Raw genomic sequence first — 22,467 nt, forward strand, 5'->3', positions numbered from 1 at the left:
CATATATGATCTTTTGTATAATCTCTCTTTCCTTCTCCAGAAGAGGGTAGACGAAGGGTGGGGAGGGGAAGAACCACTCTTATTCTCCTGTAAGGACTTTGGTTACCCTCTGTCTCTGAATTATTTTCCATATTGTTATTTTGTGTTTACATCTTCTGCTCTGATATATTAGTTTCTCACTTCCCTTATAGATCTTTCCTCGTGGTATCTGAAATCCCTCTGCAATGGTTATAGCATACACAAGTCTTCAACCTCTTTACTATAGAACTGTGTATACAACTGTGGTATACAATTAAATATACAACTGTAGTTGTATATAAGTAAAATAGATATAAGTAAATTAACTGGCTCACTTCTAAAAATATCACTCACTCTGGAGCCTTCTCATGGGGAGGATTTTCTTGTCTCACACCACCTTTCTCTGGGTTCACAGCAGTTAATATCCTCTGGGTATCCCTATGGCAATTTAAAATCATTTTTTAGTAAATCAGTACAAAGTGTTTTTGACACTTAGATTGGATATTTACCGCCTCTTTATATGACAAAATGATTTCAATAGTGATTATGAAATGAAACAAATAATAATAGCCAGAAAAGTAGAATGTTACCTTTTATTGATCTTTCTATGTCAGTAAATGTATCAGTAAGTACTAGTAACAGTATATAGTGCAGAAAAGAAAAAAAATTAGTATTTACTGTAATATACTCAAAAGCAACTACATACTGATATCTCATAGTCATTAATAATATTACAGTTAATGTTTCATGCTGTAACTTCTGCAAATTTGTCAATATCTTCATCAACACCATCTTCTTGTACTGAAGTTTAGTAGACAGCATGGGCAGATTTATCAAACTTTCACAGTTGATTGAAAAATCCTTTTTATTATAATTTTGCAAAGTTTCACATAGAGCAACAGATACACAAATAAAAAGAAAATGCCTTAAACAGAAGGCTTATATTTGGCAGAGATTCACAAACAGAAGGCTATATTTCACAATAAAGTCCATAATTTGAAGATCTATCCAGGTCCTTGTTTCTCTTTAATTAACATATAAGAGAAAATCTTTTTTATTGTTGGTATACAGGTATGTGGATTTGAATTTGAGTACATTTATAGATTTGTTTAACAACCACTGCAATCAGCATATTGAGTAGTTATATATAGTTTTTTAGGATCAATTTTGAACAGCTTTGAAAGAGCTCCACTGTTAGAAATTTTCCATTAAAATATCTTTCTTAGAAAAAGCACCCCATTTTTATCACAATAGTAAAATGAACAAATAAAGAAAACTTCCAGAGATTTTATTCTGCAGGAAATCAGAGGAAATGTAGAATGGCCAAGTGAGTGTGAACATTGACAGTCTTTTATCCATTGCTTTAGAATTCATATCGCATTCTTAAAAACTATTAAAGCATTTAAAACATTGTCCTTTGAATTTCTTTTGGCAATGTAAGATTATTGTCATTTTCATAGTATTCTTTTTTGAGATTTGATTTTTTTCTATGTAAACATCCTTTCCCTTATATTTTATTATTAATAGCCTTCTCTACAATTTCTGTGTGCTCATCTACAAGGAAGATTTAAAGGTTTATGTTTCACTGTACTTTGTTCAAGGCAGACTGCAAATATGTTTGTATCTGAATAACCTTATTTGTAACTCTACCCCAGAAAAAAAAAAACAAGAATAGAAGAAAAATTGCCCATTGTTTAACACAGGAATAAGTAGCACCAGAGTTTGAAGATCCCAAACTGTGCCCAAAGCCAGTTTGGAAGATTCTGAACCATTCAGAACTTAGAAATGAAGTGTGTAGCTTTGTACGCTGTGTTGGGGAGACTGTATAATTGGGTGTTCTCCTAATTAACTTCCATGTAGCAATAATATATGTTAGAATGAGTACATCTATGTGTACAAATGAATACATAATGAAAATATCCCAATTTGAAGTTTACCTCTATGTTGAAATTAAAGTCACTATTGCAATTGTTTAGAACTTAGATAAAAGATTTCTTAATCTGTTTTATTATTACTTATTAAATCTTTTTAAAAATCTTTACACATAATGCATCCCCTTCTGGACTGCCCCTAGTAACCTGCTACATTCATTTGTGTAAAACAAATCATTAAGAGTCATCCATCATCTTTCCCTATGACCCTTTACTTCCAGCTTATAACCAAATTTTTGTTTCCTAAAATTCTTACGATTACTCTCCTTTATTCCATTTCAATACCACCACCTAACTCCAAGCTATTGTGATCTCTTAACTGATTACTGTAATTACCTGGTCCTGCTTTCTCCGAACCATTCTCTACAATCTACATAATCTTCATGAAAATGTAAATCTACTATTTTATGCAAAGTTCAAAGAGAAAATGGTAATTTAAGAAGGAAAGTATCAAATGCAAATATGAGGGCCTCCCCTGTGGTGCAGCAGTTGAGTGCTGGGCTGAGAAGGTGCCCGCAGCCTCTGCAGTGCAGGTTTGATCCCCGGCCTCTGCAGTGAAGGTTCGATCCCCGGCCTCTGAGGAGGATCCCACATGGCATGACAGACCTCTCCTGCCGCGCCCGCTGCTCCCCTCAGCAGTGTACATCATACTTCGTCAGTCTGCCTGCTCTGCTCCCCGCTCTGGCTCTGGTGAATTCTCTCACCCTCCCGTGCTTCTGACTGTACCCAGTGCTTGTATAAATAAATAAATAAATATTTTTTTAAAAATGCAAATATGAGCAAGTTACTATGTTTATAATTCTTTCATTATCTCCTACTTCTCTTAGGAAAAATAAATCACACCATTATCTGACATGGTCTGTAGTGCCCTGCCATAATCTACCTTCCTATCCGGCTTCCTATCCAGCCACTGCTCCCTTCAGTCCAAGTTGCCTTCTTTCAGTTCCTTGCAGTGCTTGTCATTCTAGTCTTAACTTAGGTAGCTTCCTCTAATTGAAATATTTCTTCCCTTAGTCTTATCCATTTTTGAGATCTCAGTTAAAGAGTCACTTTCTCTCATAAATTATTCCTGACTCAGTCTTCTGTCTACTTTTTTCCTGAAACAGTGTTCCTTTCCTTCAGTGTACTTAATTTATAAATTAAATATAATATCTGTGAGTGTGATTATGTGAGCAATATCTCTCTAGTTCACTGGACTCTATGCTCCACTGTCTGTCTGCCCACCCATTTATCTCCACCATCATCCAGGCTAAATACCTCTTCAACTTTTCTTTCTTTCTGGACTGGGACATCCTTTAATCATTCTGGCTATTCTTCTCTAAAGAACTTAGTGGCAATAGAAAAAGTACTGAATTTACAATTGAAGACCTAATACTGAGGTCCTGTCTCTTCCACTAAGTAGGTGACCAAGGCAAGGCTGTTCCTTTTCAATTACACAGAACACTGGACCATTCTACTTCATTGCATGTTCCTTATAGTAAGATGAGATTATTACAACACCTATAAGAATTATAACCGATCACTGTCTTGGAGGGCGGAGCAACATGGCGGCGAGGAGACGCTGCGAGTAAGATCTCCCATTAAAAAAAGTTAATAGGGAGGAAAAGCGGCAGGTCCCAGTGAGAACTGGGACACGGAAGATAAACGGACGACTCTAGCAAACTACCGAAGAAGAAAGTTGCCATAAAAGAGGACCAGAAGGGAGGAAAGCGCAGAACCCTGCTCTCCTCCCCCACCCACAGAGCCAGCACTCTCCGACCGGCAGAGAGGAGGAAAAAAAACACACTAAAACGACCAACAAGAACAAACTACGCAGCAAGCGGGACTGTGAGTGGAAAGGAACTATTGCAGCCACCACACCCCGTGAACGGGAGCTGCGGAGAACCCTGCAGGATTCGCCGCGGAGGTGAGCTCCGGGCGCCATTAAACAGAGACCCCTCCCCCCAGGAGGAGGCCAGGACCAGCATACAGCCCTGGGCCGCCCGGTAAGCTTGCACGGAAAAGCGGCGGGCTGGAAAAGCAAACGCGGATCGGGATCAGGATAGGGATCACGCGGAAAAGCGGTGTGCTGGAAAAGCAAACGCGGATCGGGATTGGGATCGGGATCGGGATTGGGATCGGGATCGCGCGGAAAAGCAGCATGCTGGAAAAGCAAACGCGGATCGGGATCGCGCAGAAAAGCAGCGAGGTTGAAAAGCAAACGCGGATTGGGATCGCGGCTGCCCAGGTCCCCGCGCCTGCAACCTAGGCTTGCAGGGAGACGCGCGCGAAGACCCTCACTGAGGTGAAAGTCCCTCACTGAGTATCCAGGAACCAGGCACCCAGGCACGGGAGCGGGGTGCAAAAGACGCCATTTTGTGGACACTGAACTGGGCTACAGCCCGCGTTCTGGACCTGAGGGCTTTGGAACTGAGATCCGGGTCACAAAATTCGGGGCGTGGGTTCTCCACGATGGTGGGGCACAAGGCAGACACAGCACCCCAAAGCCGTTGAGGTCTACCCTACCATTCCCGCTCTGTTTCCTGTCCCACGGGGTGAAAAAAAAAAAACAAACACAGCTCCCCAAGGGCTCTAGGAGAGATCTCTGGCGCCACCTAGCGACTTGAAACCAGCAGAGGCTCCTGGAGGAGCCAGTGGCCAGCTGGGAAATTAGCCCCCGCCGGGCCCCTGCCGACCAGTAGTCTGAGCCCACAGGGGGAGCGAGTACCCAAAGCCGGGGCAGACCAGGCGCGCAGAAGAGTGTGCCTGAGACTGCAGGCACACGCAGGGAGTGTGTCCCGCATCACCATTTTAGAACAGGGACGTTTCTTCAGTAAAGACTGCCTGCAGAAGGCTCCCTCAGGAGCCAGAGGTGAGCCGGGGAAGTTTGCCCACACCAGAACACCTCTGGCCTGCAGTCCAAGCCCAGAGGGGGAGAGGGAACCCACCACCGGGGCAGACCAGGAGCACAGGGGAGTGTGTCCCCACATCGGCATTTTAGAACAGGGACCTTTCTTCAGTAAAGACTGCTTGAAACTGACAGATGGCTCCCGGAGGAGCCAGAGGGGAGCAGAGAAGCTCACCCAAGATGCCGGCCAGTCCCAGCAACACAGTGTCCCAACGCATACGGCAAATTAGAAAACAGACAGTAGGGAGTAGAAGAACCACACGCAACCTAGCAACTCCTCAGGGAAGAAGCACACTACAAAAAGAAAACCAGCCCCCAGATTGCAACGACAGTAACTTGGAAGAACTTCTGAGCCTTCCAGAAAGAGAATTTAAAATTGCCTTGATTAAAAAAATTGACAGAACTCATAAAGGAAAACAATGATAAGGGAAAAATAATCAACGATCAGAAGAATGAAATTGAGTCCCTAAAGAGGGAAGTAAAAGAAATGCAGGATATCAAAGAATTAATGGAAGAACTAAAGAATTCTGGGAAAAGCAATGAAAGCAGAATAGATGAAATGGAAGAACGAATAAGTTCTCTTCAAGACACAGAAATAAAAAGAACCAAAACAGAAAAGGAAAGAGAAGTACGAAGGAAAAAGAATGAAGAAAGACTTCGGGAACTATTGGACACCATGAGGAAAGGAAATATAAGAGTTATAGGAATACCAGAAGGAGAGGAGAGAGATGTAGGAACAGAGAAAATATTCCAGGAGATAATTGAAGAGAACTTCCCAAATGTGAAGAAGGAGCTGAAAATTGATATACAAGAAGCAAGAAGAACACCAAACTTCCATGACAAAAGGAAAAATACAGCAAGACACATAATAGTGAAGCTCCCAAGAATCCAGGACAAGGAAAAAATAATGAAGCTGACAAGAGGGAAGAAACAAAAACATTCAAAGGAAAACCAATCAGGCTGACATCAGACTTCTCTGAAGAAACACTACGGGCAAGGAGAGAGTGGAAGGACATAGTCAACAGACTCCAAGAAAACAGATGTCAACCAAGAATACTCTATCCCGCAAAGCTTTCCTTCCTCTATGAAGAAAGAATAAGGACCTTCCCAGACAAACAGAAACTATGGAACTTCATTACCAATAAACCCCCACTCCAAAAAATACACAAGGAATCCTAAAGCCAGAACCTCAGAGGGACGAATAACAACGAAAGAAGGCAAGGAAAAAAAAAGATAATAAAAGAATAAATAAAATCAAAGGAAAGACAAACACAATGGCAAATACAGATGCTAACATATCAATATTAACTCTAAATGTAAATGGACTAAACTCTTCAATAAAAAGACACAGAGTTGCAGCCTGGATTAAGAAACAAAACCCAACCTTTTGCTGTCTCCAGGAAACACATTTAGCTACAAAAGATAAAAATAGACTCAAAGTTAAAGGATGGAAAACAATCCTACAAGCAAATGGACCAAAAAAAGAAAGCAGGAACAGCTATACTTATATCAGATAAAACAGATTTCAAACTCAAAAAAATAAAAAGGGATCCCAATGGTCACTACATTATGATCAAAGGGACAATATTTCAAGAAGAAATAACACTCATTAACATATACTCACCAAACGAAGGAGCACCAAAATATATCAGACAACTGTTGTCATCTCTGAAAACAGACATCAGAGAAAACACATATGTAGTGGGAGACATCAACACACCACTATCAACAATGGATAGATCAACACGACAAAAAATAAGTAAAGAAACTAAAGCTCTAAATAAGGACCTAGAGCATTTGGGCTTAACAGACATCTATAGAACACTAAACCCCCAAAAAATGGAGTACACATTTTTCTCAAGCGCACACGGATCATTCTCCAGGATCGATCACATACTGGGGCACAAGACAAACATCAACAGATACACCAAGATTGAAATCATACCAACCATCTTTTCTGACCATGAAGGCATCAAGCTAGAAATAAACCTTAAAAAGAAGGCAAGGAACTTTCCTACCTCATGGAGACTAAAAACCACACTACTGGAAGACCACTGGACTAAGGAGGAGATCAAAGAGGAAATTAAAAAATTCTTTGAATTGAATGACAAGGAGGACACCAATATCCTAAATGTATGGGACGCAGCAAAAGCAGTAATAAGAGGAAAATATATAGCAATAGAAGTTCACATCAAGAAACAAGAAAGAACTCAAAGAAACAACCTAATCTCGAAGCTCAAAGATCTAGAAAAAGAACAACAAAAAAAACCCAAAACCAGTAGAAGAAAAGAAATAATAAAAACCAAAGCAGAAATAAATGAAATTGAAACTAAAAAAACAATGCAAAAGATTAATGAAACCAAGAGCTGGTTCTTCGGAAAAAATCAATAAAATAGACAAACCCCTAGCCAGGCTTACAAAGGAAAAAGGAGAAAGCACAAATAAACAGGATCAGAAATGAAAGAGGAGAAATCACAACAGACACAGCAGAAATAAAAAGAATAATCAGTAACTACTATGAAGAGTTGTATACAAACAAGTTCAACAATCTAGAGGAGATGGACAAATTCCTACAACTCTACAATCACCCAAAGCTAGATAAAGAAGAAATAGAACACCTAAACAGACCAATTACAAGCAGCGAAATTGAAATGGTAATCAAAAACCTCCCCAAAAACAAAAGCCCAGGACCATTAAGCCCTGTTCCATTAAGATCTGGAACAAGACAAGGATGCCCACTCTCACCACTGCTTTTCAATATAATACTGGAAGTCCTAGCCAGAGCAATAAGACAAGAGAAAGACATCCAAGGAATCCAAATAGGAAAAGAAGAAGTCAAACTATCACTATTTGCAGATGATATGATAATATACATAGAGAACCCCAAAAACTCCACAGAAAAACTAATTCAACTCATCAATCAGTTCAGTAAAGTGGCAGGATACAAAATCAACACACAAAAGTCAGTAGCCTTCCTATACACAAACAATAAATCTGAAGAAGAAGAAATCAAAAAAAACCATCCCTTTTATTATTGAAACAAAAAAAAATCAAATATTTGGGAATAAATCTAACAAAAGAGGTAAAGGACCTATACAAAGAAAACTATAAAACACTGTTAAAAGAAATAGAAGAAGACACAAAGAAATGGAAAGACATCCCCTGCTCATGGATTGGAAGAATAAACATTATTAAAATGGCCATCCTACCAAAAGCAATCTACAGATTCAATGCTATTCCAATCAAAATTTCAATGTCATTCTTCAAAGAAATAGAACAATTATTGATGAAATTCATATGGAATCACAAAAAAACCCGAATTGCCAAAGCTCTCCTGAAAAAGAAAGAAGGGAATGGAGGCATCACACTCCCAGACTTCAAACTATACTACAAAGCCATAATCATCAAAACTGCATGGTATTGGAACAAGAACAGACATACAGACCAATGGAATCGAATAGAAAATCCAGAAATAAACCCACAGATTTATGGTCAACTAATCTTTGACAAAGGAGCAAAGACTATGCATTGGAGCAAAGAAAGTTTGTTCAATAAATGGTGCTGGGAAAACTGGGTCACTACATGCAAAAGAATGAAGCTTGACCACTACCTCACACCATACACAAAAATCAACTCAAAATGGATTAAAGAACTAGACATAAGACCTGAAACCATAAAATATATAGAAGGAAATATAGGCGAAACACTACGTGATTTGCACATCAAAGACATCTTTACAGACACATCACCCAAAGCAGTGATAGTGAAGGCAAAGATAAACAGCTGGGACTACATCAAATTAAAGAGCTTCTGCACAGCAAAAGAGACAATAACAAAAACAAAGAGAAACCCCACTGACTGGGAGAACATTTTTGCACCCAACACTAATGATAAAGGACTGATCACAAAAATCTGCAAAGAGCTGATGAGACTCAACAACAACAAAGAAAATAACCCAGTGAAAAAATGGGCAGAAGAGCTAAAAAGAAACTTCTCTGAAGAGGAAATGCAAATGGCCAACAGGCATATGAAAAAATGTTCAACATCACTTGTCATCAGGGAAATGCAAATCAAAACTACCATGAGATACCATCTTACACCAGTGAGAATGGCACATATTAAAAAAACTAGCAACAACAAATGTTGGCGAGGTTGTGGAGAAAAAGGAACTCTCCTGCACTTTTGGTGGGAGTGCAAACTGGTCCAACCACTATGGAGAGCTGTGTGGAGATTTCTTGACCTACTAAACATAGAGCTTCCATATGATCCAGCAATTCCACTCCTAGGTATTTACCCAAAGGACACAGAAACATCAATTCCAAAGAGCACCTGCACCCCTATGTTTATAGCAGCACTGTTTACAATAGCTAAGCTTTGGAAACAGCCCAAATGCCCAAAAATAGATGACTGGATCAAGAAGATATGGTACATATATACCATGGAATATTACTCAGCATTCAAAAAAGATAAACACATGCAATTTGCAGCAACATGGATGGCACTGGAAGGGATCATGCTCAGTGAAATAAGCCAAAAAGAAAAAGAAAAATACCGGATGGTCTCACTCATAGCAGGAATCTAGAAAACTTAAATAAGGGACCAGGAAAATGAATAACTATAAGAAAGTGAAAATCAAAATCAACAAAAAACTATGAACCAGAGACACTTTTTGGGGGGTGGGGGGTGGGAGGGGAGGGATTGGGGTCAGAATGGGGGGGTTGCAATTGTATGGGGAATATAAAAATAACATTTATTATGAAAAAAAAAAGAATTATAACCTATAAAAGGTTTCCCAAATGTAATTGTTAAAAAAAAAAAAAAAGACAACTCAGAGCAGAACATAGAACTCTCAGTATAGTCTGAACCAGTACAGAGTAATTGGCATGTCCCCATATTTTCTACTCTGTTTTCTGTTAATATAGCCTGGAATCACATTAGCTCTTTGGGTAGTCATGTTATAATTCTTTATTCCTACCAAAAATATTATGTACCAAGAGCTCCAAACCACATAATCTGCTTCATTATTTTTGCCACATAGAATCAAGGAATTTTTCAAGCAATTTGGAAATAGAATTTAATTTGCTTTGAAATAGAATTTAATACTGGTTATTTTAATTACCCTCTCTGTAAGAACGCAACGATAGGAGATACATAGTTCTTCTTCCAGTTATTTAATGTAATACTCTCCTTTAGTGAGTCCTATCTGTGGTGCTAAGGACATTTCTCTTTTTGTGCTTGAATGACCATATTCCTATAGAAGCTTTGGCAATTTTCTGAAGTGAGTTTCTGCCTATATTGAAATAGAGTACCTTTGATTTATATCTTATCCTCTGATGTAATATGTTTTACCCTTTAAAATAGATTTCATTTTTCTAGATCACTTATAAATCTATAAGTATATGGACTTTGCAAAATAAGGTGAAGGTTTAATACTGTTCAACTTGAAGTAACCACTTAAGAATTTGAAAGCAAAATAAAATGTGAACTCTGTCCTAATATTTGATCTGTCTTAACAGTTGCCATATTCAAACCTTTGGTCCTTATCTGTATTTCAGTTTGGTGGTTTTTTTCCCCCAAGTGCAGTAACTTTCTTTGCCTTATAGAAGGTTCAGGTGTGCACCATCGGAAATCAGCACACATATATGCTACTCTTAGTTCACCCCTAGAAGGATAGATTTGGTTTTATTTTGATGTTACGCACATACCTCATGGCTCTTTCTATAAAGAAATCACAATAAAGTTGATGTTTGAGATCCCTTTTCAGGAATTTAGAGCCTTGTATACTTACTTCATACAATGTATGCTCACTTAATTTATGCTTATTTCAAGTTTCTGTCCCAACATTTCAAAGAGTTGCTGTATGGATAGATTGAAAATGGAGATATTTGTGGGTTTGGAGAGCTATGCAGATATACTCTGATGGTTTATAGAATAACAATTACTACATTGTAGTGCTTTAAGACTCTTACAGAGTCTTCCAAGTTACCCCAGATGCAGATGGTGTTATACCTTTGCAGTTAGGTAGTTTCTTTACAAGATACCCATATAAATTTGAATGATTGTCATTTAGTTTGTTTATACTGAATTTGCTTTGCTGTCATTTTTATGCATCTCAATTTAGGGCCAAACCACATGTCCTAGTTTATTTTTTATTACTTTAAATACAAAGCTCTTTTTTTTTTTTTTTAAAGATTTTTATTTATTTATATAAGCACTGGGGTACAGGCCAGAGGTGCGGGAGGGTGAGAGAATTCACCAGAGACAGAGCAGGGAGCAGAACAGGCAGAAGGATCGAAGTACACTGCTGAGGGGAGCAGCAGGTGAGACAGGAGAGGTCTGACACACCATGTGGGTTTCTCTCTGGCCGGCCGGGAATCGAACCCTCACTTCAGAGGCTGCAGACAGCTTCACAGCGCTGAGCCCAACCCTCTGCACCACCAGGGAGGCCCTCTATCTTTTTTTTTAAAAGTTACATTTATTGAGGTAATATTGGATTCATCACAATGTATGTCTTAGGGGTATAGGTTTACACATTTACAAATCTATGTTTTTTCACCACAGCCACTACCAAAGCCTCAATAATCCTCTATTAGACTCCCTTCTCCCTTTTGCTCCCACCCCACCACATCCTCCTTCTGGTAGCCTTAGTCCTAGTCCATTGTGAAAGCTGTGTCTTCTCGATGGGGGTATTAAGCATTTGGTATTCTGTTATTTTAATATAAAGACCGTTTATGATCTTGTTCACTCCTCACCGCCTGTAATTTTATATTACAATAAATTTACCTTTTGAACACTATTAATCAGCAACTTTCAAGAACTTAATATAAAACTCTTAAATTTTTCACTTCCCCTTATTTTCCTAAATACAATGTTCTCTAAATTTTATAATATCTTTTTTCCTCAGGCAATTAAAATACAAATGAAATTAAGTCTACCCAGAAGTTGTCATCAATCATACATTTCAGTAAGATTACTTTATTCTTGAAAACAATCATATTTTGCAAAACTGAGAAAGATGAAGTTTTCTTCTTGATCCTTTCTAAATTGTGATTTATTTGTACATGAAAAAATCTCTTTCTGAGGATAAAAGATATTCTTGAGAATCAAGAAGAAAAATGACTAGAATATAGGTACATTCTAGCCTTTTCTTCATTTGCAGGAGTAGGGAAAGGAAAATAATGAAGAAAACCTTTTCCCTAAAATGTCTCAACATTTTTATAAAGATTCACAGATCTCATGGCCTTGTTGCTCCATTGAATCCTGTTGAAATGGAAAGTCTGATACGAACTCTAGGGCATAACTAACTACATTGCTTTGGAGAAGTGACATCCAAATTAAACATCCATGAAAATGTAAATGAAATTGTGATGAATTTTTGTTCCTTGTGGCTGTTGATTTGACTGTTGATTTGATTGCCCACCCTAAAAGAAAAGGAAATCTTATATATTGCCTAATGCTTGCTTTTTCCCTTTGATCTTCCTGTACATTTATTATAAGTTGAGAGATGAGCTCCAAGTCATTAGAGGAAAATGATTTTTAGGATCTTAATTTTAGGGTGGTAGTTTGTGATAGGTAAATAGGAAACATAGTGGTCTCAACTTCTTGGGATCAGCGAGTCACTTTCTTATATATTTGTCCTTACTTGCATGCTCTGTTCAATCATTCCTTGAAACAAAGCAGCCATTGTTCTATTTGACTAATGTTATGAAGATATTAAGATAATAGTTTCTAAAACCCATTAGTAAATGATGTAGTCCAAGTCTTCAGATATTTATGCCGTATCCAAGAAACTTCATCAACAACTTGCAGGTGGTTTTACTTAAGTTTTAGGAAACTTCTGATCCTACTTTACCTTTTTTAGGTTTCCATTATACCCAAAAGGAGGGGAGAAGTTACAATTTGATTATGGTGTCTATCTTCTGAACAAAAATATAGCGCAGGTAAGTAACTCCTTCCTCTTCACTCCTTTCCTTCACACATATAATCTCCTTCTTTGGATTGCTAACCCTCTTACTTTATAAATAACTACTACAGTTGACTCTTTAGTGAGTTGCAGTGATAATGCAGAGTTCTTTCTTGACCACAGTTTTATTTTGTGCCGTAATAAATATTACAGAGATTCCCTTTACTGAGTTATTCCTTGCTAGTAGACTATATTTGAATATATGGGTTTTATATGTAATAACCTCTGCCTCTGCAGCTTGACTAGTAATAGCTTTCTTCTCACAGCTTTCTTAGATTACTTGTAGGGATTCATTTCACATTGAGGGTTATTTATGGAGTAAAAATTGAATGCCTTCGACAAATCCTCAGTGATCTCAATTAATATCCAGGGCCCAAAAGAGAGACCAAGCACATGGTCTTTCCAGCCCATCTTGGATTTTTGTTGTTGTCTCATCTCACTAGTTAGTATCTCTGTTTCATACTTAAATAATGTATTTCCATGTGCCATAGAAAAACTAATAAATGCTTGGGTTGGCATTTTCCTGAAGGAAACATGCAGTGTTCTTTAGCATACTTGATTCAACTTCAAGAAGTAGACATTCCGTAAATATTCGAGTAAAAGTTTAGCTGAATGCTTTTTTGTTTCTTTTTGAACATCCATCCAAATGGAATATCAAGTGGAGAAATACCCATGGTTTGGCTGCTATTTGGCATTATTAGCTGTATCCTGAAACCTTTTTATAGAAGCAATAAGCTTTGCAATGCATTTGTGTTTATAGATTGTTTCCTTTTATCCATATAAATCTAAAGGCTAACTCGCTTATTTATTCCTAATAGATCTGTAATTATTCCTCCATATGGTATCATCTTTGCCTTTCTTCTTCTCATCCAGCCTCGGTGTATTTTTTTGAAGGTTCTTTTCCTTTTCTGATACTGGATCAAATTTCTAGTTTGCTGTGTTTTTATAGTTATTTGCTTTATAAACCTCACCCTCACTGCCCTTTCACTCATACTGCTTTCGTTGTTATTGACACTCCAGTGCATGCTCTTGACTCCAGGCAAGCAACCTTGCTCAGTCTCCGACCCATGACTCACTTTTCCACATGCCATTTTCCCATAGTTGATGATTTCTGTCCTTCCATTTTTGGTAAAAAAGTATCTCAGATAAAAAAAGAAGACTCTAGAATACTTAGCTTACTACTGATCACAATTGTCATACCATGGGAAAGGTAGTGCTTAATAGAAAGATCTGTTTAAGATTAGTCAGATTAAGAGTGCATGAAGGGAGAAGATATCTCATTAAAGAGTATCCCCAATCATGTCACCAAAGATGGAAAAGAGCTCTTGAATACTGGAATCCAAACTGTGAAGCCACACAGTCACTAGGGTTGTACTCACTTAGTAGAATTAAGTTCTGATCTGAGTTTACAAGTTCCTCTCTCCTTGCCCCATTTTCTAGTTCTTGCTGTAAGCACATAGGCCCTAGGGTCAGAAGTCTGGTGGAAGCTTCCAGGTGATACCTACTTCTGCTTAAGATGGAGCTAAATGCCTGAGTTACCTCATAAAACCTATGTTCACATACGCATGCATATGTGCATTCATACAAATATAAACTTTGTTCTTCCTTCTCAGAGTCTAAACTTTTAGCACTTCCCAAGTAGCCTATGGCTATATTCTCAATTGAACCAATGCCACTGTATGCTGAAGTAGTTTTATTCATATGTTTAAAAATGGATGACTTACAATAATTTTGTATCTTCTGTAATTTTATACTCATTTTGAAAATTGAGAACTTACCTGTGTCTATGCACAATAGGTTAACCACTGTTATCCAGGAACAGGCATCTTGTTCTCTCTCTCTCTCTTTTTTAATCACCATTGTGGCAGTTTTCAAAGGAGGGGCAATTAAGTTCTTTTTTTTTTTTTTTTTAATTATTTATTTATTTATACAAGTCGGAAGTGCGGGAGGGTGAGAGAATTCACCAGAGCCAGAGCGGGGAGCAGAGCAGGCAGAAGGACCAAAGTACACTGCTGAGGGGAGCAATGGGTGGCAGGAGAGGTCTGCGTGCCATGTGGGACCCTCCTCTGGTGGTGGTGGCCGAGGAGCAGCCGAGGATCGAACCGGCGCTGCAGAGGCTGCGGGCAGCTTGGCAACCCAGCACTCAACCGCTGCGCCACCAAAGTGTGAATGTTTTTCTGTAATGCTAGTTCTTTCTTTTGCTAGGAAGAGTAGGTGAAGGGATATACTTTTATTTTAAAAGCACAATTTTTTCCTGCTTTGGATGTTCAGGGAAATTGAATGTTTGAAGTCACATTAATAGTTACAGTCCACCCCCACACCCTTTGCTAGGGTTGCTTTTATGCTGTTGGACTTCTTGGTTACCCTGAGCCCCCTCCCCAAGCAAGGCCTTTGAATGCAAAGAATTTGTAAACCAAATTGCCCCAACCTGAAATGTAAGAACTAAGATCTTCTGTTAAACTTACTTCTTGGTACCAAAGAATGCAAATTTAAGCCAGTTTCCCACTGCGGTTCTGTGGGAAGGCATTTGTCACTTTACAGTGTTTGTGGTAAACTAGGTACAAAACCTATGTTTCTGGGCAATTAAGTTCTTATAAACAGACTCTCTTCAGTTTCAGAGTACATTCAGGAAGCTCCTTCCGATCCCCCTTAGAAAGAAACTTGTGGCAAATTTGTGACCTTTAACATTTCTTCCTCTTCAACTCTGTCCCATCTCCCATCTCTTACAACTATTTTGTGTGAGAAATGTTTCATTTTGTCTTTGGCCTTACTACCATCAATTTTTTACATTTCGCTTTATAACAAATCAAAGTGCCATTAGTTATTATGACTCCTAACTCGTTATTTATATATCAATAAGATATTTGCAACTTTTGAAGGTTTGTTTTTATATATATTTATATTAGTACATGTTGTCAAAGGGGAGTTTGTCTTCTCAGTCAGCCTCATTTATACTCCATCTCTAGAGATGTGAACAAATCATACTATTAAAATGGCCCCACCTCAGTAATTTATAAACCACGTTAGTGGAGGTGGATGAAAGCATTGGCATGTGTTAAAGTACCAGAGAAAAAGGAGTGAAGTCATTTAATACTGCATCCATAACTTGGTTGAGGATTTGAATAGTCAATAGGACCTTTCATCACAACCAGAAGTAGTAGTAAAATCACTTTTTTGTTAGAGGAAATGACAGAATTTAGTAATATTTGTTACTTCAGTTTTTGGGATCAGTCCAACCTAAGTCTTGAAAGTACAAACTTAGAAAGACAGCCCTTCTAGTAGAAACCCTCAAGTGTTGTTTGAAGAGTTGAGAGAATTGGTAAGGCCTGCTTGCCCTCTTCCTGTCACCACTGACTAAAGGTATGTGTGTGCTGGATTGGGTATTGAAAATGAATACAGCAAAATGTCTTGCTTAGAGCACTGTTTACTAATATTTTTCAAGTGCCTGTCTCTCTGAGTGGAAATCGGCTTCTTTGTTGTCGGCATGTAGCATTATAAGCACAGACATGGCAAATTTCAGGTATAGTTTAATTAGCATTGATTTAAAAAACCAGGTCATGCCATTATTTTTAGTCAGTTTATATTATATTCATATTTGTGTGTAGCACAGTAGTTTGTTTTTAATTCTCAAAGCGTAAAAAGTAGGAAGTCAAAATTTATTAATGCTTTCACCTAACACTCATAGAGAACTTTATAGTTTTGTAACATACATACATTTTATATCCATGTGCCCCTCATCATGACTCTGTAAAGTGAAAAGGGCAGGAAATATTAAATGAATTTATAGACAGTGTGATCTTCCATCCGTACTGTGATCTTAACATCTATCACAGTGGTATGATATCACATAATCTGACAGGCTTGATGGAGATTTCCCTAATTCCATATATGTCTTTGCCATTCATGTTTCTATGCTAAAAAGTCACAGAATCAAAGAAGATGACATTCTCAGAGCGAGGGAACTGTAAGGAAACAGACAATATCTGTTTTTGCATATTATAGTATTTCAATTAGTAAGCATAATGCCTGAAACACTGTAAATTCTCCAAAGGTGTTTCATAAATGATTGTGATATAACACTATCACATAGCTAAGAAACTGATCCAGAAAAGGCAAATAACTTACTTGAAAATGATGAATTAATTGATTCAACAGGTATTTGTTGAACACTTACTCTGTTTTTTCTACTGAGTTAGATTTCAGCAGATTAGGCCATAAGATCCCTTCCTCATACATAATCTAGCCATTAAAAGGGCAAATATTGTATAATTTCATTTATATGAATTGTCTAGAATGGGCAGATTCGTAGGTACAGAAAGTAGATTAAAGGTTACAAGGCAGGGGTTGGGGTGGGGGGAATCCTATATACTTCCAAAATACCAATAATAATGTAAGCCAGTGTTACCTCAATTAAAAAAAATAGTAGTTTTGGGGTACTTGGAAGACTGCACAGGAAGAAATCACCCTTGTATATATCAGTAATGTCTCCATAATAGAAATGAAATCCTTTGGGATGGCCAGATACCAAACTATATGAAGCACAGCTATTATCTGAATCCTGTCCATTGAAATACTTGGAATTTGAAGAACAGGATATGTAGTTTATATTGTAACTAATTTTGGAGCAATATGTGGCAAGGTAGTTATTTTTTAATTTACTTTGTAAGCTCTGAGTACATTGAAAGCTGAAAGCAGAAGACAAAAGCTTCTTTTGTTCATAAAACATATTTCAACATATTTTTCTGAAATTGCCAATATCTTCTGACCAGTACTTTCATTTCCTTATTGGTCGTCAATGTATGGGCATTATTTCTGTATAAAAGGTTTTAAAAAGCAGAGAGAGAAAAAAAGCATTGTCTTCTACTACCTTTAATCCACATTCCCAGCTGCACCTGTCAACTTGAACATTTGTGCAGTAGCAAGCATATTGGATTAAGTAATTTTTAAGATACAAAATTTAAAAATATAAAAAAGACAGATACATACTGTTCTATATGTATGTATATTTTTACTGAACAGAAGCATTTCCCCAACCCATTATAAACTCTGTTAATATTTTTAATATGTAATGTTTCATTTGTGTGCATATATCATAATTTAACTATTATATCCGTGAGCATTTGGTGCTCTGGGTTTATTAGCATTGATTTGTCTGCACCTCCAAGTTTTTTCTTAAAAGTAAAATTTTTTATTATGTTAGCACTAATATATGTCTCACATATACATATATTAATATGTTTCTGCTCTCTAGAGTGACATCAGATGTAAGAGGTTAATAAGGTAGGCATTAAAGCATTTCATAGTGACAGAAATTCTACCTCTTAAACTTTTTTGACAGTTTCCCAATAAATCAGTTCAGACTTAATCCTGCTGTGGACAATTTTTTAGTTAGATCTTCACATTGAAAGGTGATAATTAACTCCACTTATAGTTCCTTTCTGTGACTTTTTCTTTGAGTAAAAAAAGTCATGTTTTCGTGTGTGTATATATGTATTTCATCTGCAAACATATGAATGTTTGAGTGGTGCAAGTTTTGTGAGATTCTGACTCAACCCTCAGGGTGATTAAATATGGGGAGGGCATAAAAAATATTCATAATACATTAGTAGCCAATGGCATAAAACATGCTGTGATCACCATCAAAGGAGAAATTCTGTGCAATGTGCAGTTCTACAAGATCTCAAGCTGACCATAGGTCTGGGGCGTACAGCAGGGAGGGATTGGAAGGGTAGAGCACAAGGGACTTTAGTGCCTGTTCATGGGTACTGTAGTAGTTGGAGAACTACGGGGACTGCACCTAAGGGGAGAAATCAAGTATTGTACAAAAATGAACAACAATGTAAGAAAATAAATAAATAAATAAATAAACTTAATGTAAAAAATAAAAAAAGAAAAGGGGAAATAAAGTGCAGTTCTAGCTCTTAGTAGGGTTTAGATTCCTGCAGACTTGGATGTGCATCCCACCTGCTGTCTGGATGGACTTGGGCATATGGTTTCACTGCACCTCCATTTCCTTTTCTCTGTAAGGTTGGATCATGAGGATTTTTGTGGGGACTAGAAATGATAAATGTCAAGTTTGCAGCTCGGGATTTGTCCACAAAAAGGGTACTTGATAAATGGTAGTGGCCATTTTTTGCTATTGATGTTGTTACTATTATTCTTGTTAGCTAATGTGGAGAGGGAATACTTCAGTGGAAAAGTATGGCCGCTGAACTGGAAATTCAGGAATGGAAGTATCTGAATATTGAGAGAGGACGGGGAGCTGAGGTGTGTAGGAAAAACTGCTTAAAACTAGGGGCCTCTTTGATGGCACAAGGTTTAAAGACACAGCACTATCAAGCTATCACCAGCTACTGCAACATGAATTCAATCCCTGGCCAGCCAGGGAGCAACCCATATGGCACAGCAGGCCTCTCCTGACTCGCCCGCTGCTCCCCTCTGCAGTGTATTTCAGTAGATCTGCCTGTTCTGCTCCCCACTCTCTCTGGTGAATCCTCTCACCCCCAGCACCTCTGGTCTACACCCCAGTTCTTATGTGGATAAATAAATAAATCTTTAAAAAAAAAAAAGAAAGAAAGAAAAGAAAACTGCTTAAGGTATACCAGCAGTCTGGAACAGATTACCTTGATAGTGGACAAAGGAAAGATTTTTTTGTTGTTGTTTAAACACCATAAGCCCTGGCACCATACAGTTACTGGTTGTTATACTTGGATTTAATCATAGTCTGTAATCTCCCTGGGCATGCTTCAGGTGCTCTGTAAGTATTTATTTAAAAGAATGAACAGTGAATGAGTAGTTAGGATATTGGTCTTTCTTCCTGAAGATTGATAATTAATGAATCTATTTCTATTTAAATATGTGCATTTCAATATGCATTTAAATGAATCTTAAATAATTGACTTTAATTGAGGAAAAATTATAGAGAGAAACAGAGAGAGAGAGAGAGAAAGAATATCTACTTACCTACCTCTACCTATCTATATTTGTTTTCCAAAAGTTTCATTCTATATTTAAAGGAATAATGTGCTACCTTTTGTTGTTGCAAGTTATTGGTTAAGTGTTCTTGTATTTATTTTTTGAAAGAACTATCAACTATTAACCACTTTACTATACATTTTTAATGCTGTATTATTATCATCTGTCATCACTGTACTTTTCAAATGCTGAGAGTGATAAATTGACAAGATAAAGCAGCTTATTTTAACCTCAGTTGGACATTTTTCCCACTTTAAACTGAAACTGGATTTTCAGTGCCAAAAATAGCTTTCCAAATGAAAAATATAACAATTGTAACTTACATTTATATAACTTACTTAGGTTACAGAGATCTTCCACATGTTAAATCTTATATCTTTTTCAGAGAACCTGAAAGAGTTAGTATTAGTCATGTTTTATTTTTAGATAATTGAAGGAAATCTGGACCCTGAGGGAACCATACTTGCTCCTTCCCTTTTATCTGTGCCTAACAGCTAATTATAAAAGTAGCACCTTATTTAGTTTAGCATCTTTGGTAACTTCTCTGTCTCCTTTATCTTAGTTGTTTTAAAAGATTCACTTTAGCATTGCACTTTGCAAATTTTAGTGTTTTAAACTAGCAAATTTTTTTTCAACTAAAGAAACAAATTACTTATTCTGTACATGCCAACCTGAGTGACATTTTTTGCTGGGAGAAAAATATTTAAAGAATGCATCTCAACTGAAGTGAAATACACTACTTAGTTCAGAAAATAATTTTTTTGAATTTTTGTTAAGCCTCATGAAATGAATTATGAGAAATAATATATATTAAAAATGAATTTCATTTAATTTTAGTTGGACTCAAAGTAGCCAGCATAACTTAGGCTTAAGCTATTTCAGGAAATGGCCTTCAAAAAATTGTTATGTAAATTTTGGAACCTATTACAGGAAAGCATTTCTAAATGTGCAGACTTGGTTTTCCAGGAAGGATAAAATTAGTACCCTAATTAATGTAAACGTATCAAGTGAGAGACCAAAATTCTATAGTAGAATGAACTAAAATAAATGTATATATAACTGTTACAGAGCAAGTACTATGGTCTATACTGTAAGTGTTCAAATGCCAGTACTATCACTTTATGTGATTTTTAGATAATCTTTTTGTGCCTCAGTGTCCTCATCTGTGTGATGGGAATAATAAGAAGAATGTCTGTAATTATAGGTTATAATTCCTCTCTGTTAGAATTGTTTTAAGGATTAAATAGTCTTCCTAAAACACTTGGAATAATGCCTGAAACAGTATTAAAATGTTTGCTCAATAAATAAAACACAAAGTGCAGTAGAATCTTTATGATAAAAACATTTCATATTCCATAAATTATGAAATGAGGTGAAAACATGGGGGTATTATACAGGCTAAATGAAGTTAAAAATAAAGAGGGCGCCTAAGTTGCTGTTTTAACTGCATCAGTGAGAATACTGTGTGTAAGGAAAGAATGTATTCAGACACCTTGCTCACTATCAGTGAGCTTTTAGTTTCACATTAAGGTAGTAGTTTTTCTTTATTTTTAATAGTAATAACTTCTTAATAATATAAATTATCTGATCTTCATATAAATTTGTTTTAAAATATAGCAAAACATTAAGGAAAAACTTAAACCACTTGGGATTCTATTACTCAGAGATAAACATTGTAATATTTTAGCCTGTGTCTTTCCAAATATCTCTGCAAATACACACACATAAGTTAAACGTGTAAAATTTTACATAAATTGTTTCATACTGCGCATTCTATTGTGTGTACTTCTTTTTCACCTAACTGTTTTGTGAACAGTTTCTTCGTTTATGAATGAATATTTAAATTATTTCCAAGATTCCCAGTTATGGAATTGACGTGACTAAATGTCCAACTTCACTATTTCTACAAATGTTCTGTTACTTCCTGAGGGTAAATATCCTATTGCTGGGTCAAATAATACATACATTTTAATATGCGACATAGTTCTTTACCCTCTTGTCAACATTGTTTATAACCTTTTTATATGAGAGAAAAAACATAGTATCTCTGCTTTTATTTGTAGCTCTTTGATTGTTAGTGGCTGGTTAATCTGTGTCATTTATATAAGTTTATATTTAATATTGTAGGTATTTTTACTGTTTTAAGTTATTTTGTGAATAACCAGTGCGCTTTCGATAAATATGTTCCCCCTTTTTTGAAAATTATAAGTAAATTGGGAAAACCCTAAAATGGTACAAGATATAAGGAAATTATGTTTAAGCCTTGCAACTAAGTGTGCAGAATTTGCTTAGTCACAGACTTATGTCTGTCTTTTGTCTATTTTTACCTCCTTTTTCCCTCCCATCCTCTCTCAGATTGTCAGTTCCTTTGCTATGTATAAATAGTCGATGGCGGTAGGGCAAAAACTAGACTAGACTCAGGACAGCTTTTGGAAGAAACATCTAAACACCTGTCTCCCACTGCCTGGCTCATTTATTCATTCTTTTCCTCTGCTTGGCACTTTCAGCCACTGTAAAATGGTTTTATGTGTGTGTCTGTTCTTTGGGTTTTGTTTTGTTTTTTTTTCCATCTGAATCCTAAGATGAGTGTGACTTTCTGTTTACTCTCTTGGAGTTTTTGTGATTCTAAATAGGGCCCGTTGATTGCTTACTACTTGCTCTGTGTCAGGTGCCGAACTGGGTACAGGGGAGTT

General features: G+C 36.9%; 1 protein-coding gene across 1 annotated transcript in view; it reads left to right on the forward strand.

Annotated features, from left to right (window-relative positions):
- UVRAG (UV radiation resistance associated) overlaps nucleotides 1-22,467 on the forward strand; it is a 263,463-nt gene that overhangs the window by 187,117 nt on the left and 53,879 nt on the right. Inside the window, 1 exon segment of the mRNA XM_037522986.2 lies at nucleotides 12,698-12,776. Within this exon segment, the coding sequence (XP_037378883.1) occupies nucleotides 12,698-12,776 (79 nt within the window).

The sequence above is a fragment of the Talpa occidentalis genome, unplaced genomic scaffold (assembly GCF_014898055.3).
Source record: "Talpa occidentalis isolate TD23 unplaced genomic scaffold, MPIMG_talOcc4v2.1 talOcc4.3, whole genome shotgun sequence".
NCBI lineage: Eukaryota > Metazoa > Chordata > Mammalia > Eulipotyphla > Talpidae > Talpa > Talpa occidentalis.